This window comes from Colletes latitarsis, chromosome 1 (assembly GCF_051014445.1).
Source record: "Colletes latitarsis isolate SP2378_abdomen chromosome 1, iyColLati1, whole genome shotgun sequence".
NCBI classification, from domain to species: Eukaryota; Metazoa; Arthropoda; class Insecta; order Hymenoptera; family Colletidae; genus Colletes; species Colletes latitarsis.
The window spans coordinates 36,186,759-36,203,028 of NC_135134.1; the positions used below are offsets into that span (position 1 = coordinate 36,186,759).

Genomic DNA, 16,270 nt, shown 5'->3' on the forward strand with positions numbered 1-16,270 from the left:
ACACTTTTCCAGGTCGTCACATATACATATGCTCATTCATAGAAATAATAAAAATGACTTTTTTTCAATACTAATAATCTCAAAAGAAATTTTTTTTCATTATAATATTTTGCTTATATGTATGTATGTGCCTACATGTATAGGTCGGAATGTAAAAATGCCTGGACAGTCGAGATTCGAAATTGTATACCACTGACGCGATGTCGGACTTCAGCTGTTCAAAAGCAAGCAGAAAAGGCTCACACTCGCCTTCTTTCTCGATTTTTCAAAGTTGCGCGAAATTCCAAGTAAACGTACACATGGCTCGTGCGGTAGTCGACTTTCCCCACCACACCGTTAAACGCTAAGGAAGTTCGTCTTTACTAGTGTCGCCGTCGATGCACTCAATTATGCCAAATCTAACCACAGTGACTCGTATACATACCTCGTTTGTGCTCTAGAGCCCCAAAATTTGATACGATTTAAGAACCTATATTATTTTATACTTTGAACCCTTTTCTAAATGCATCGATGTATTTGCAAACTACTTTAATAAAACTCATTAATTTTTTTAAATAAATCGATTTGTTAAGTCATTTTATGTATACAAGGCGCAGATAAACGCAAATAAGCAACTTAAACGCTTATAACTTTCGAAATTTTTCAAATTTCAAAATTTGCTTTTAACTGCATACTATCTTTCATTATTAAAAAATCGAAAAATAAAAAAGAAATAATTTGAACAATTTTTTCATTAAATTAAAACTTGAAAAAAGATTATTTTATTTTTTCGATTGCTTAATATTGAAGCAATTAACTAAATGTGTAATTACTCGTTACCTATCAGACTTGCGCTAAATAATGTTTCCTTGTAAATCGTAGTAAAATATATGAAACATACCGATTTTACACGTATATTTTGAAACAAACGCAAGTTTAGAAACCGTACGTTGAATGATTAAACTACACACTTTTGTTAGTATGAATTAAATAATTAATAATCAATTGCAGTCTATGCACTAGGAACAATTTGTAAACTGATATCTGAATACTACTGGTAAATAACGCGGACGCCATAATTGCTCACCGCTAGGTTTACCCTACTGTCAGGTAATCTAGGAGAATTCAACTTTTATGTTGGCAATAATATGTTTACGGCTTGCATTGAATAAAATAGTGATTTGTTTGCGGCGTTTTTGTGCAAGCCTGAGGAAAGAGATAAATGGGCGTGTAGAAAAGAAATATTTAATTTCTGAATTATCGTGAAATGGACGTGAGTACCGAACAAACTACCGCGGTTTCGGAAACCGCTTCTAATAATGAACAGGAGCATAATGAGGAGGGCATGGAGGAGACGGAGGATTACGGTTTCGATGGAGAAGATTATAGGCATTTTATACCTCGGGGACGAGGTGGCTTTAGGTGCGTTACAGTTTTTCTTAACACCCCATACATCCATCGTGTTACGCGTCGTTTAAAATAAGAAACCATAAAGTAAGGTTAAGTCGTCCCCTCGCGATGCTGCCTGACCTAATATCCCCGACAAAAACTACGAAGCTTCGTGTTGTCACCAACAACCAATATCTTACTATATAAATAGTATAAGAACGCGACTATTGTTTCTACTTACGCTCCTATACGATGAAATGATTTGCCCATAATTATTATAATACATGTTTTATTAATGTTTTCATGAATGTGTTCTAGTAACAGTTTTTGTTTGTCAATATAAATTTCTTGCACTTTGGCATATTACGTGGAAAAAGGAAAAATGCCTTTGAAAATATGTTTGGTGTCTTCCAACATTGAGGATTTAATCTAGGAATGACTTCCATATAATAAAACTATTATGTTCGCGCACATGCTTTTCTTATAAATATAAAATGTGAAGCAAAATGAAGCTGATGTCTACTCTTGGGTAAATGATTCAGACGTATGGTACGTAAAGTACATAGTCACGATATATAACAATAATTTAAGGGGTCGTGGCAGAGGTGGGTTTGATTTCCCCATGAGAGGTGGACCTCCAAGGTTTAGAGGAAGAGGGTTTGGACCTAGAGGACCGATGTTTCGAGGAGCGAATAATGGGTATCCATTTGAGGGTCCACCTAGGCCAAATTGCCCGCCAGGACCGGCTGGACCACGCTTCAGAGGACCTCCACCATTCGATCCTAGCTGGGGACCTATGGGGCCACCAAATTTGATGGGACCACCAAATCTAATGGGACCTCCAGGAATGGTAATTATTTCGATTTAAATGGGTCTGATCGACTTTCTCCCAATAAGTTGATTAAGGATTATTTGACTTTATATGCAATTAGCCACCTCCACACATGATGAATGGCCCAATTGGGACAGGTCCGGGACCATACGGACCACCTCCTGGAATGGGACCACCAAATATGAATAACGTAAATTTCGATTTACAGAAAATTGAAGTTTATGGGTATTGTGTTGCAAAATTCGGAATTTTGTTACAGATTCCAGGTCAGCAGCAACCCCCACAGCAACAGGCACAACAACAAGCAAACATTCCAGGCTTAGATCTCAATGGAGAGGTATGGGTGGAAACAAAAACACCAGACGGCAAATCGTATTATTATAATATTCGTACAAGGGAAACTACTTGGACAAAACCAGAGGGTCCAAACGTGAAAGTCATGGTGCAAGATCAGGTCTGAAATTATGTTTTGATCTTCTATTCTCAGCACTCGGACGATGACGCCTGGGTCCATTCAAACCCACTCTAAACGCGATACAGGTTGTCCAAAAAGATTGGGACCAAACTTATACTGTGTGTTACTGAGGTCAGATAGATAAAAGAAAGTTCATATAAATTTATGTCCGAAAATATTTCATTGAAAAGATATAAGCTTTTAAAGATATTTATGATTTATTGTGGCAGTTATAAGAAACGTTCGAAAATTCCTCCCTCTGTAAGAATTAGTGATTGTCAAAGTCTTTCAGATATTCCATCTGTATTAAAAATAATAGTATATACATTTTGAATACATTCCCGATCGAACATTTCTTATAACTGCCACAATAAATCATAAATATGATACGTCTTTTCAATAAAGCATTTTCAGACATGAATTTATATGAACATTTTTCATCTACTTGTCCTCAATAACACATAATATAAGTTTAGTACCAACCTTTTTGGACACCCTGTATATGTATACATATACGAAAATTAAATGCTATATACACGTTGTGCCGAATCGAAGTAAATATTGTTTATCTGTAGCTATTTTATTTTTTATTTTTATCAACGACTACTATTATTTATATTATAAAATGTGATAATAAAAAGTGAAAAAGCATGTGTGAGTATGCAGATTGCGATCCATACGAATGATTGTCCGTCGTCCGAGTGTTAAAGTATATTTCGTGTAATAACCTTTAATTAGTAACTCTACAGTAAGGTTCAATTTTTTTTACAGTTAGAGCAATTGGTACATGGAGCATCCAAACAAACAGCGCCGTCTAACACCCCAACTTCCGCAGCTCCTACCCCAAGTCAAATTAGTGAGAATAGAGTTCCTCAAACTAACGAACAACCCACTTCTAATAATGCAGATGCTATGAATCAACTTAGTACTGCTCCTCCTGGTACAGGTCCACCTCCTACACTTGGCGAGACACCAGACATTACCACACAACCATCCGACCCAGCTCAAGCAAATGGTATTAAATAATCACTTTCATTCTGATTTGAGAATTCTAAATGAATAGCCATGTATAATTCTTAAACGTTTTCGGCTGTATATTTATGATCACTTTCAGAATAAGGATTTAACATATAAACAAATAAACGATTTTATTATTCACTTCGAATATATTAAAAGGAGATGTTCATATTATTAATATTTAGGTGCAGCGCCTGCGACTGTTACTACCACTCCAGCTATGAACACTCCAGCAGTAAATACAAATATGATGCAACCACCTCCTAATATGATACCTATGCAACATCGAATGCCAAATCAATTTGGTGGTCCAATTGCAACACAATTTGGGGCAGCACCCTTTGGTATGCCACCACCAGGTTTTCAACCTTTTGGAGGATATGGCCCACCACAAGCAAATTGGGGTAATATAAATTATAAATCTGATACGCAAAAAATATTTTAATAATTACTAAACTAATTACATTATTAAAAAAAAAAAAAAAAAAAAATCGTTAGGTATGCCACAAATGCCACACGGGGTAATGACTCCGCAAACTCCCACAGAGGACCCTGCCATATTAGCACAACTTGATCAAGAACTAGTAGCATCTGCTATGGTATGGACAGAACATCGTGCTCCTGATGGCAGGTTATATTATTATAACAGTAAAGCTGGAGAATCTGTTTGGGAGAAACCACAAGCTTTAAAAGATCTTGACAGTATGCTATTTGTAATACAAATTTCCAAACGATGTGTTTAATGTAACAATATTTGTCTTACTTGAATGTCTGTTACTAGGTGCAAAATTAGCATTACGACAGAAAGCAGAGGAAGCAGCTTCTAATACTACAAATACTACTATGGCTAGTGCTACCGTTAATAATAACAATGTTATCACGGAACCTATAAAACAAGAAAAACAGCAAGAAAGCAACCATGAAACCAAAGATGGCATAAAGGAAGCAGATATCAACAAGCCGAAAAAAGAAGAAACATCACCTAAAGAAACTGCTAAACCTCAGGATAAATCTAGACCAATCTCTAGTACACCAGTGCCTGGAACACCTTGGTATGTATTTTAACGTTGATTCAGTTCGTTTTCATATCAGTCTCATGCTTGTTTTGATTTGGAAAATTAATGTTTATTAGCCTTAACAAGAAAGTAATAAACATTTTTTAGACTCATGGTGTGGCTCTTTTAACAAATTTTACAAAGGTTATTTAAAATAATAATAAATTTTTCAATAAACTGAAAGTAAGAAATTATTAATAATTTAGTTTTGTTTTATTGAAAAATTGATTGTTATTTTAAATATCCTTTGTGAAATTGAAATTTGGAAAGATTGGGAACGTTTATTATTTATATTATTTACTTGTTAAGACTTTGTATTAATTTAATGATCTTTGTTAGGTGTGTTGTTTGGACGGGTGATGGACGTGTATTTTTCTATAATCCTTCCTCGCGCATTTCGGTGTGGGAAAGGCCAGATGATCTTATTGGTCGTCAAGATGTTGATAAAATGGTTTCTAACCCACCGGATGCAATAGCAACTACTAAGCCCGCGCGTCAATCAGATACAAGCGAAAGCAGTGACGATGATCAACCAACACCTGCGAAGAAAATGAAACAAGAAGAAACTAAAAGTAAATATTGCGTGATATTTATATGTTATATTATATAACTCCAAAATGATTAGGTGGTTCTATTTCAGCTGTGGCGCCTAAAGAAGAGGAGGAGAAGGAAAATAAAAAAACCATTGATATCGGTAAAGAAGCTGCAATAGAAGCAGAAGTCCGAGCAGCTAGAGAAAGAGCAATTGTTCCCCTGGAAACACGGATTAAATCATTTAGAGATATGCTTGCAGAGAAAGATGTAAAGCTTCTCAATTTAAGATGTAGTCAAATAATTAGCGTAACGTTAAATTAAATTATTTATAACGTTGATAGGTATCAGCGTTCAGTACTTGGGAGAAAGAACTTCATAAAATAGTGTTCGACCCTCGTTACCTACTTTTGACGTCAAAGGAGAGAAAACAAGTGTTCGAGAAATATGTGAAGGAGAGAGCTGAGGAGGAAAGGCGAGAAAAGAGAAACAAAATGAAGGAACGAAAGGAACAATTCCAGAAATTGTTAGAAGAAGCTGGTCTTCATGGAAAGTAAGTTGAAATTTAGTTAATTTTCTTTGAATTTCGAAAATACAGTATTTTCTCTATATAAGCTCAGAACTCGTCCACGATATAGGCAAATAACGTATCCCCTTTACTTATCCCCACTGCGTACTGTTAGAACCCAGCACTCGTTGTACCGGAGTGTGCCTTCCTATGGGCGGTTCCACAAGATAGCGGCGCGCTTGACGATCGGTCGTCGAACATTATCATACGATACGGGTTCAAATTACTAAGGCACACTAGTGCAATAATACAAATTTTTCATTTTTCCTTTTCTTGTTTTGAAACTTTTAACATGTCTGTGGCAGTTTTCTGATTTAACTAAGATGAAGTACAACATAATTTTTATTATTGTTTTTCATAAATTATAATATACATTTGTCCTTTCTTTAAAGTGTATCCTCATCTGAAAAAAGGAATTATAATTTAATTGACCTATCATTTATTTGCTGAAACCGTGAGACAACTCAGAGTAAAATAAGTTGGTTAAACAGTTTAAATTCACAAGTTGTATCTTTTTGAGTCATATCACTATTGCAGTAAACGAGCGATACATACATATATGTACTGAAGTTATGATACGATTTAACTAGTACATATACAATAATAAATCAACAACGAAATTTATCTTTATTTTTGTTCTTTCTTTTTTCAAACTTCATCAACATATTCGTGACACTTTTCTGATTAAAATGACACTAAATACGATATACAATTTAGATCCCATTTACTAACGCAATAAGCGATCAAAGGTATGCATCGCTCAGGTGACTCCACATCGCCTGTATCGAAACACAGGCGATGTTTACGGGAGCCTATACAGAATCAGTATTTCATTCTGCGACCTCTACCAAGAAAGGTAGAGATCAGAATTAGAACACCGATTTCGTATAGTCTCGCATAAACATCACCTATGTTTCGATACAGCCGACACGAAGCAAAGGAAGCGATAGCAAATTCGGCGATGCTCGGGCGCTCAGTCCCTCCTTGTCATATGCTCGCTGTTCTTTTCTACACTCGCCGCCTCCAGTAGGCGTCAACAAAGTATCAAGAATCGTTTCTCGTCTACGATATAGCCGAGCGTTGAGCCCCAAGAGCGTCGCTTCTATAGAGACAATACTGTAATGTCCATCATTTAATTTATATTGATACTTAAATTAATATTTTCTATCCAGATCTTCGTTTAGTGATTTTGCTCAAAAACATGGGCGTGATGAACGGTTTAAGAATGTAGAAAAGATGCGTGAACGAGAGAGCCTTTTCAACGAATATCTGCTGGAAGTGCGAAAAAAGGAAAAAGAGGAAAAAACAGCTAAACGAGAACAGGTATTTTTATTTTATTAACACTCTTGATTCTGTTGCAATGCAGACATTACTTTTCAGGATTCGTGCTACAGTATAAGAATTGAAAAATCTTAGAATACTTTAGATATTCGATACCATAAGTAAGAAAAAATGTTACCTTATTAACGTGATAAAAATCATACCAAATTTTTAAAGATACTTGAGAATTAAGGTACCTTTTTATTGGACTCTTTAATAATTCGTGTACTACATAACATTTATATATAAATTTTAATGTCAACAATTCAAAACAATTTAAACATATATCTTTTCTTATTGAATTCAATATTCTATATTACTATTTGACTTCATTGCAGAGTATGTGCGCATTTATTATTTGGTACCTCAATTCTCTACGTGTATCAAATTATCATAAAACAAAAGTTTTTTTCGAATACATCCATCAAGCCTTTCCTTTTTCCATACCAAATTTCATTAATGTTCTCATATTTCATGCATCCTTCATTTTACTCAAAGAAATCATACAGTACGTTATTAAGAATATATCAAATGAAATATAGACATAGCATATACTACATTCGCGATAAGTTAATAGAAGCTGAATAAGCCTTTGTTCAGTGCCCATTTGTATAAATAAAATTTATATTGGTTTATTATTCGGGAGAGATAATTATATGCTATTGTTGAGTGACATTTTACAATGTGCGATGATATAAGAAATGAGTAATAAGTGCACAAATACTGTTTTAATCTTAAATAGGTCATGATAACATTTAATAAATTTATATTTTCAGGGATAATTAATCATTCTTTCAGGTTCTATAGGTATGTTACTATTTTGTTCCACTTGTAAGATTATCTAATATGAATTCCTAAATTAACGGCTGAAGAACACATACCAGGAGAAGTTTCTCTAATAATTCTCTACTCCAGTAGATTTTCTCGATAGACAAAAGTTTTGTAGCTCTAAGATGGGAGATGTAGAGAATAAAATTTTAGTATGTGACGGTTCCTTATGTACTTATGTGTTCTGAACTCTCCACTTCAGTCAGGAGGCAGGCAGGACAGGTTCCGTATGTGGAGTGGCTTGGTTCTGAAGCTGGTTGGTGGCATGGATGATGTCATCTACCATCCCCACCTACACTGCGTGGCACAGTTGGCACACCCTCGCGCGCCGCATTCTTTACTCCAAAGCAGAGTCATGAGAATGAACGAACTCGGTATTTGTATATTACTCGTAATCCTCGTTACTTCAAAAGATTAACTTTTCCCCAAGATCAAAACCAATTTCAAAGGAATTGAATACAAATCATAATCAATAAAAGGGTTATCAACCCCAGTGGTAGCGTCAATTTCAAACATACTTATAAATCTTATTCTGTTTCATGAAGATAAAGAACCGTTATTTGCTTCAAAAAAAAGGAAGCTACCAATTCATTTTGTGATAAGTGTATCAACATAAGAACAAATTAATTTTTGTCTCATACGTTATTTTATATTTAATATAATTTTATCGATTTCATAATTTTACTTTCCTATTTATAATAATTTCACTTGCACGTACAATTTCACAGTTTATAACAGGGAAAAGTTTAAACGAAGTGCCAAGTTTTTATAACAAAGAATGACTTTATGTTTATAGTTGTTCTTATGTCAATACATAGCATACTAAAGTTTAAATATTAATTAAAAATTACTATTTTGCATCTCAGATTAACGTAATGCATTACAATGAATGTAATGATAGATATTTTGCTATTTTTGTTTCTTTTCGTTATTGTGAAGATTATAAATATTTTTACTTACCATGAGATACAATACAATAAATTTCTATAGGAGATTTTAGCAGAAAAAAAGGAATTATATTTGAAGCAACAAGATGAGTATACTGAAATAATAGAATGAGTGTGCTTTATGAAATTTGGTTTGTATCCTTCGGAGAACCTTGACTGCTTTTGTCTTAAGAAACCTAGAAGTGGACTTTGCAATAATTGTGTTTAGATGGAAGTTAAACGATTGTGGCACAAATTTTTTACTACCTGAAAACTATGTAGGATCAGGATCCGAGTAATAACTGTAATGGCAAATTCAAGACCAAAATGTGCCAGCAACTTTAAACTCTGATCACCTTTTCATTGCGAAATAAACATGTGATAAGTTTACACAAATATGATAACGAGTTGTTAAAATTATATTAAAATATAGGTCGTTCACAAATTACGTAATGGGAATTTAAAGATAAGAAATACTAAATATTATTTGCTACTTCGGTAACATAAAATAAAGGAACCATGAAATGTTAATAGAAAATATTAAAATGTTACAAAGTATTTTTAATTATAACGTGGAATTTAATTCATGGTGTAATCTGACAGCATATTAGATCAGTTTAAAATGTTATTAATAGAGATTTTTAAAGATTACATCGAAGTTTAATTTTAAGATTCTTCTATTCTTATTTGTTAAGAGTTTTATTATTATATTCATATTATACAGGGTGTTCGGCCACCCCTGGGAAAAATTTTAATGGGAGATTCTAGAGGACAAAATGAGACGAAAACCAAGAATATCAATTTCTTGACTGAGGCTTCATTAAAAAGTTATTAAAAAATTAAATTAAAAAATTTCAAATCATTCTGAAAAAATTATTTTTGGTTGCGGGGCTCAATTACAATCATTTTTGGTGAATAGACATACCCCTAAAATACTACGCACTTTCGAGAAAAAAATTCAAGTAGGTACTGAAATTTTTAGACGAAATTAAACAATTTCAAATGATACTAAAAAAATTATATTTAGTTACAGGGGTCAATTATAAACATTTTTGGTGAGTAGACATACTCCTTAAATTCTACCCATTTTTGAAAAAAAAATTCAAGTAGGTACTGAAATTTTTAGACGAAATTAAAAAACTTCAAATGATACTAAAAAAATTATATTTAGTTACATGGGTCAATTACAAGCATTTTTGGTGAATAGACATACCCCTGAAATTCTACCCACTTTTGAGAAAAAAATTCTTTATCGAAAATCTGATGTGAGACCAGAAATGCTTCCCTGAAATTTCATGCGAATCTTTAAAACACCATAACTTCTGAACGGATTGGAGGATTTTAATTTTTCAAAATGCAAACAACGCGTATTTTAGTGGAGAATATGTAGAAATTCTAACAATATTGAAAAAGTTGTTCCTTGACACTGTAAAGTGAGAAAAACTCCCTAAAACTGGTCCAATTTTCAAGCGGCCCTAACTCGTACAATAATAAAGATATCTCATTGAAATTTTTTTCTAAACCAGAGTCCATGGGTACCTACAAAAAAGTATTAGACCACTTTTCTGTAGAGCGTCGAATAAAATTACTAAAAATGAAAAAGGAATTTTTAAAAGAAATCGACGAGGGGGTGTGATGCTTAAATTTTTCGGCGAAAAAAAAATTTCAAATCGTTCTGGAAAAATTATTTTCGGTTGCGGGGGTCAGTTACAATCATTTTTGGTCATTAGTCATACCCTCGAAATCCTACCCACTTTCTAGAAAAAAATTCGAGGTGTAAAATTTTTCGACAAAATTAAAAAATTTCAAATCGTTCTGTAAAAGTTATTTTCGGTTGCATGGGTCAATTACAATCATTTTTGGTCATTAGACATACCCTCGAAATCCTGCGCATTTTCGAGAAAAAAATTCAGTACGGGCGGAACTTTAAACGTTAATAACTTTTTAACGAAGCCTCCATCAACAAATTAGTATTCTTGATTTTCGTCTTATTTTGGATTCTGGAATCTCCCATTAAAATTTTTCCCTGGGTTGGCCAAACACCCTTGTCATCATAGAATGCTTCATAGCAATGACGAAAATACAGATTCGTATGTATCTGAAAGGTACTGTATGAAAGATGATTAAAAAAAGTAAAACCTCGTTTCGTAATTTGAACGGCTGAAAGTTTTTAATATTTTCAAAATCTCGTAACTATATACTAACGATTGTTTTCTTTTCAGCGAGGGCAGCAGATAAAAATTTATTCATTTTATATTCCGTCTTATCATTAAACAATAGCATATCTGTTTTTCTGTTTCTTATATTGTAATTAGTATACAATGATTATAGTATATCAATATGCAAAATGTTTAATGATGACTCGGTTGCAAATAATTATTCTTTCAGCTATAATGAGTATAATTTTTTTCAGCGAAACCGACCAGCTTATTTCATTAAAAATTCCAACAAGTAGAGCCCTTAACGTTGCGATACCTTCTGACACGAACGAATGACATGAATGACTATTTCTTCTACCCTTAACGAAATGTAGTTTGAAAACCAATAAAAAGGTTTGCAAGTTGAAATAGTTTGATCCACATTACAAATCATTCATTTTTTAATAATATTGTCAAAGTGATTGTAATGTGGTAGACCGTGTAATTCATTGGTTGGAAATATTAAGCGTGCATGATAAAACTGAAACAAGCATTAAAAAAAAAAATAAATAAAGATTCAATTTTAAGACAGAACTGTACAAATAGAGTGTAAGCAAAAGCTGATTGTCTTTCAACAATGAAAACTCTTACGATAAATGCGTTTCAGGTGAAAAAGGAATTCATAGCGATGCTACGTGAACACAAAGACATCGACAGACATTCGCATTGGAGCGATTGTAAGAAAAAATTGGAAACAGATTGGAGGTACAGAGTGGTAGAATCGGCAAGCACGCGGGAAGATTGGTTTAGGGATTACGTTCGTATGCTAAAGGAGGAGAGGAAAAAGGAAAAGGAAAAAGACAAAGACCACCGGCACAGGGACAAAGATCATCACAAGTCGGAGAAGAAGGATAGGGATAGAAAGGATGTCGATAAGTACAAGGAAAAATCATCGAAGGATCGAGCTGACAAGGACAGTTCAAAGGATAAAAAACAACGAAGAAGCGAAGCACCTGCAGAAGAAAATGGCAAAGAAAAGAAAGAGGCAATAGTAGAAAAGGAGAGCGGAGAAATCGAAGATAATGATGAAAAGCCAGCAAAAAAGGAAAATGATGTAAGCGGTATACAACGTCATGTTAATTAAAATCAATTTTACTGTAATGTACATATAACGTTTCTTCGTTTAGAAGGAAGATGTTGAAGATCAGTCCGATTCGGAAGAAGATCGTGAAAAACAGAAACGCGAGCGTGAAAGAAGAGCGGAAGCAAGTCTTCGTGAAAGAGAGAGAGAAGTTCAAAGAACACTTGCCACACACCTTCGTGACAGAGATAAGGAAAGGCAGCATCATCGTCACACTGAAGCAGTACAGCATTTCAGTGCTCTTCTCGCAGACTTAGTACGTATTTTATTTATGTAACTTATTATGGATGGTTAATATCTTTAATGCATTCAACGTACTTGATTAACATAACACGCGCGTGTGTAGGTAAGAAACGGTGACCTGGCATGGCGAGAAGCGAAACGACAATTAAGAAAAGATCATAGATGGGAATTAGCGGAGAGTTTAGATCGTGAGGAAAAAGAGAGATTATTTAATGAACACATAGAGCAACTTAGTCGCAAGAAACGTGATAAATTCCGAGAGCTTCTCGATGAAGTAGGAGCTTCTACCGAACTCACTGCATCGTGGAGAGATATAAAGAAATCTTTAAAGGACGATCCTAGATATCTTAAATTTTCTTCTAGCGATCGGGTACGTAATTTGTTCAAGAATGTCTAAATGTAAAATGAGGATTATCATTTTGTGAACGTTATACTGTATTTATCCGTTTCTTCACAGAAATGCGAGAAAGAATTTAAAGAGTATATTAAGGACAAACTTGTTGCGGCTAAAGCTGATTTCAGAGAGCTCCTACAAGTACGTTTAAAATATATTCTGGTTTTTCGTTTTTCTTATACGTTTTTTATTTTGTATTAAAAATTTAGTCAAATCTTCAATTAAATATTAATTATAGGAAACAAAACTTATTACCGATAAGACGTACAAAAAAGTGCAAGAAAACAGTACACATTTAGCAGAAATCGAAGAAATTTTAAGGAAGGATCGAAGATTTCTTGTACTGGAAGCAGCAGCTGCAGAACGAACTCGTTTGTTAATGGGATATTTGGAGGAATTGGCTCGTAGGGGTCCGCCTCCACCACCCACTGCCTCAGAGCCGTCAAGAAGACCAACTACAAAGTAATTATTATATCTAATGAATAGAGAAAAGTATCGGTATGTATTTGAATTTATGGAATCTGTTTTTGTTTTAGTTAATGGGACCCACATCAAAGCATGGTATACATATGGTGTCCAAATAACGAATCAGTGAATGAAACTTATAGCTGTAGTTGAATTGAAGTACTTTACACACGAGATGATTATCGCCTGTAATTATAGGATTCAATAAAAATAACGCCAATTCCACACAGCTAAAAATGTGTGTCATACTGTAAAGATGCCATAGTGTAAGCATATCATTATTTGTTGGATTACTTTAAATAGATAATAATTACAAAAGAATTATTAGCAATATTATATAGTAATATCATAAAGTGCGAATTTTATACATATTTTATCCAGGTTTGTTACATAAGCACCCCCATTACGAATATTTTGTATGAAAGTTACACGGGAATTGCAACGACGAGTGTTAATTACATTCTCGAATAGTTTAAAGACATGTGCAATGAGTTTCTGTAAACTGATGTTAAATTTAATACTTCGAAAATGTAATTCTTGTATCTAAAAAAAACAAGCATAATCTACGACAATCATGCACGATATTTTTACGGAGTACAGTTCAGAAATCGTGTTTTCAATTTTCAAATTATTTTCCTCGCGCAGCTCTGTTGGATGACGAACCGTAAGTATCCTACAAAATATTCTCATCTGAAATATTATTAGTTTTACAAATAACAAAAAAATACATACATGTACAAAAATTAATATATTATCTACAGTAGCATTATTTAAAATGTATGTATGTATGTGGCATTTTTACGATCCAAAATTTTTAACCTGATGCAAGCAAAATACAATACAAAAATATATTTTATCCAATAAATCATTATCAAAAATTCCAACGGATCATATTCACATATACTTCCCAGTAATCTATATTTATGTACATTTTATTTTTAATATTTTATAGTATTTCATTGCAGAAGTGACTTTCGTATAAGCAACGAAGAATATATATTTAGGTTAACATAATAAAGTAATTGAAAATTTGGAATTTACGCGCAATAATATGTACATTTTATTTCATATAAGTAGTATTAAAATATTTATTTAATGGGCATGCGATTATTTTTACTCAAAATATAGTTTTGACTAACGCAAGCGTAAGATGTTATAATATTACAATATACATAATGTACATAATAGATTTAATACAATTTTTGCACGTAATACTATTAAGAAACTAATTCTATTCCAAATAAAAAGTCAATGTATGGTCTTATTTAAATCAAAAACAAACACAATAATTTATTATAATGGTACAAATATATTACGTATATTATTAGTATTAGGAACTTCAACGCCAGTCGAGTCGCGCAGTGATTTCAATGCTAAAATAAGCGGAGACTTCAACGACTACACTACCAACAAGGTATGACATCTCATCGCATTTTGCTACGTAGGTATTATGCATATAATTTATATCCGTCCAAAAATACATTCTAACTACACCACATGTACAATTCATTTGCAATTTGCTAAAAATACTTAAAAATTTTTAAGTAATTTCATAAATAAAATTTGTATTCCTTATAATAAATATTAAATGCTCCTTAATTATTTTTGGCGTCAACTATCTGCAAAAGTATCTTTGAATTTTATTGCACGTATACAGGATGTTCACGGAAATACTAGCATTTTTTTCAAAAAAGAAAAGTTTTATTGTTTCTTATTTCAGTTGTAAATACCGGAGAGTACAATGGTGGAAAATATTCCATATATTTCTTTCATTTCTGACCTTGTATGATCTTAAAGGCCTTAGTATAGGGCATGGTTAACATTTATTATGTAGTATTCTATTTAAAAAATTGAAGGTCACTTTCGTTTCTTGAAAATTATTGCAAATATAAAAAATTGATATACACTATTATGTTGGTCATAAGAAACAATAAAATGTTTTCAATACATTTGCTATCATTTTTTAAGAAAATACTAGCTAGTATTCCACGAACACTCTACCTATACATATAATGTAATGGAGATGTAACATGCAATACAAGTAAAATTTTTTTTTACTTAAAATAATGTTACTAAAGTTTATATAATTTAAGGTCCACCTGTGTAGGTGACTAAAATTCTTCAAGTGTGGAAACATTATCCGCAAGTTCGTATCGTTGTCACGAAACAAAATACCGTACGTGAATCTGTATTGTATATCTTTGTCGTTACCGTTAGAATCGGGTCCGGTACATTGCACTTCCTGCTAACTTGATAGGAATACAAATTGGCGACTTGACGCGGTGGCTAGTTCGTAACTGAATCTCACACCCAGATTTTTACGTAAGTAAGACATTTCTTGGATATTAATCTAAAAATAATTTAATTTATTGGACAGTCGTGTTTTGGATTGACAATCAAGATTTTCCGATCTTATAGAAATCGTTGGAGATAAAACACTTGTCAGAGCGGTGTACCAAAGTGGCAGGCAATTTGTAAACATTAGTGATTTAAAACAGCACATTTAGGACAAGTGAGTAAATCTACAGTAAAAATATATTAAATGTAAAGGAGGTACACAAAATATTTATTAATTGATTGTTTTATATTTAAAGTTTTTAATTTAAAGAGTACTGCCATTTTGTCCCTTTGCTATTATCTTTGGCTGATAATTCTATTTTTTTAAATAAATCTAGATAAGTTGATGAAGATCAATAAAAGTGTTCAGAAAAAAATTAAACTTGGAATATTGAAGGGACAAAAATTAGATTAATTTCGAAATGTACTATCTTCCTGTTCCGCAGTGTATTTGCATCAAACTAGAAAAATTGTAATATTAAAAAATTCGAAGTTTTAATATATTCTAATTTCCCTATTTAAAAGATTAATAATTAGATCTAATATATTAAAATCAATACATTTTCACATTCGCGAGGTATTCGTAAGACAAATCTGTTCTTTTGTGAGCATTTCACGTATGAACAATTTTAAACAAAATTAAATACTATATA

At 32.8% G+C, this 16,270-nt stretch overlaps 1 protein-coding gene across 7 annotated transcripts; it reads left to right on the plus strand.

The window, feature by feature from the left end:
- Window positions 1-1,143: 1,143 nt before the first annotated feature.
- Window positions 1,144-14,513, plus strand: LOC143343301 (transcription elongation regulator 1). Of its 7 annotated transcripts, none has more exons than XR_013079946.1 (19): window positions 1,144-1,401; window positions 1,960-2,218; window positions 2,301-2,390; window positions 2,460-2,654; window positions 3,426-3,669; window positions 3,857-4,075; window positions 4,170-4,373; window positions 4,453-4,723; window positions 5,066-5,298; window positions 5,352-5,527; window positions 5,602-5,810; window positions 6,998-7,148; window positions 11,705-12,151; window positions 12,225-12,434; window positions 12,525-12,791; window positions 12,879-12,956; window positions 13,054-13,277; window positions 13,352-13,546; window positions 13,662-14,510. XR_013079946.1 is itself a non-coding variant. In XM_076768113.1 (19 exons), the coding sequence occupies exons 1-19, from the start codon at window positions 1,247-1,249 to the stop codon at window positions 13,353-13,355; spliced, it is 3,546 nt and encodes a 1,181-aa protein (XP_076624228.1). In that variant the 5' UTR covers window positions 1,144-1,246; the 3' UTR covers window positions 13,356-14,513. The 7 variants fall into 7 exon arrangements, 6 of the variants coding, with proteins under 6 accessions (XP_076624228.1, XP_076624191.1, XP_076624203.1 ...); XM_076768113.1 differs by having other exon boundaries at window positions 3,426-3,510; window positions 3,601-3,669; window positions 13,352-14,513; XM_076768076.1 differs by having other exon boundaries at window positions 13,352-14,512.
- The last annotated feature ends 1,757 nt before the right edge of the window (window positions 14,514-16,270 follow it).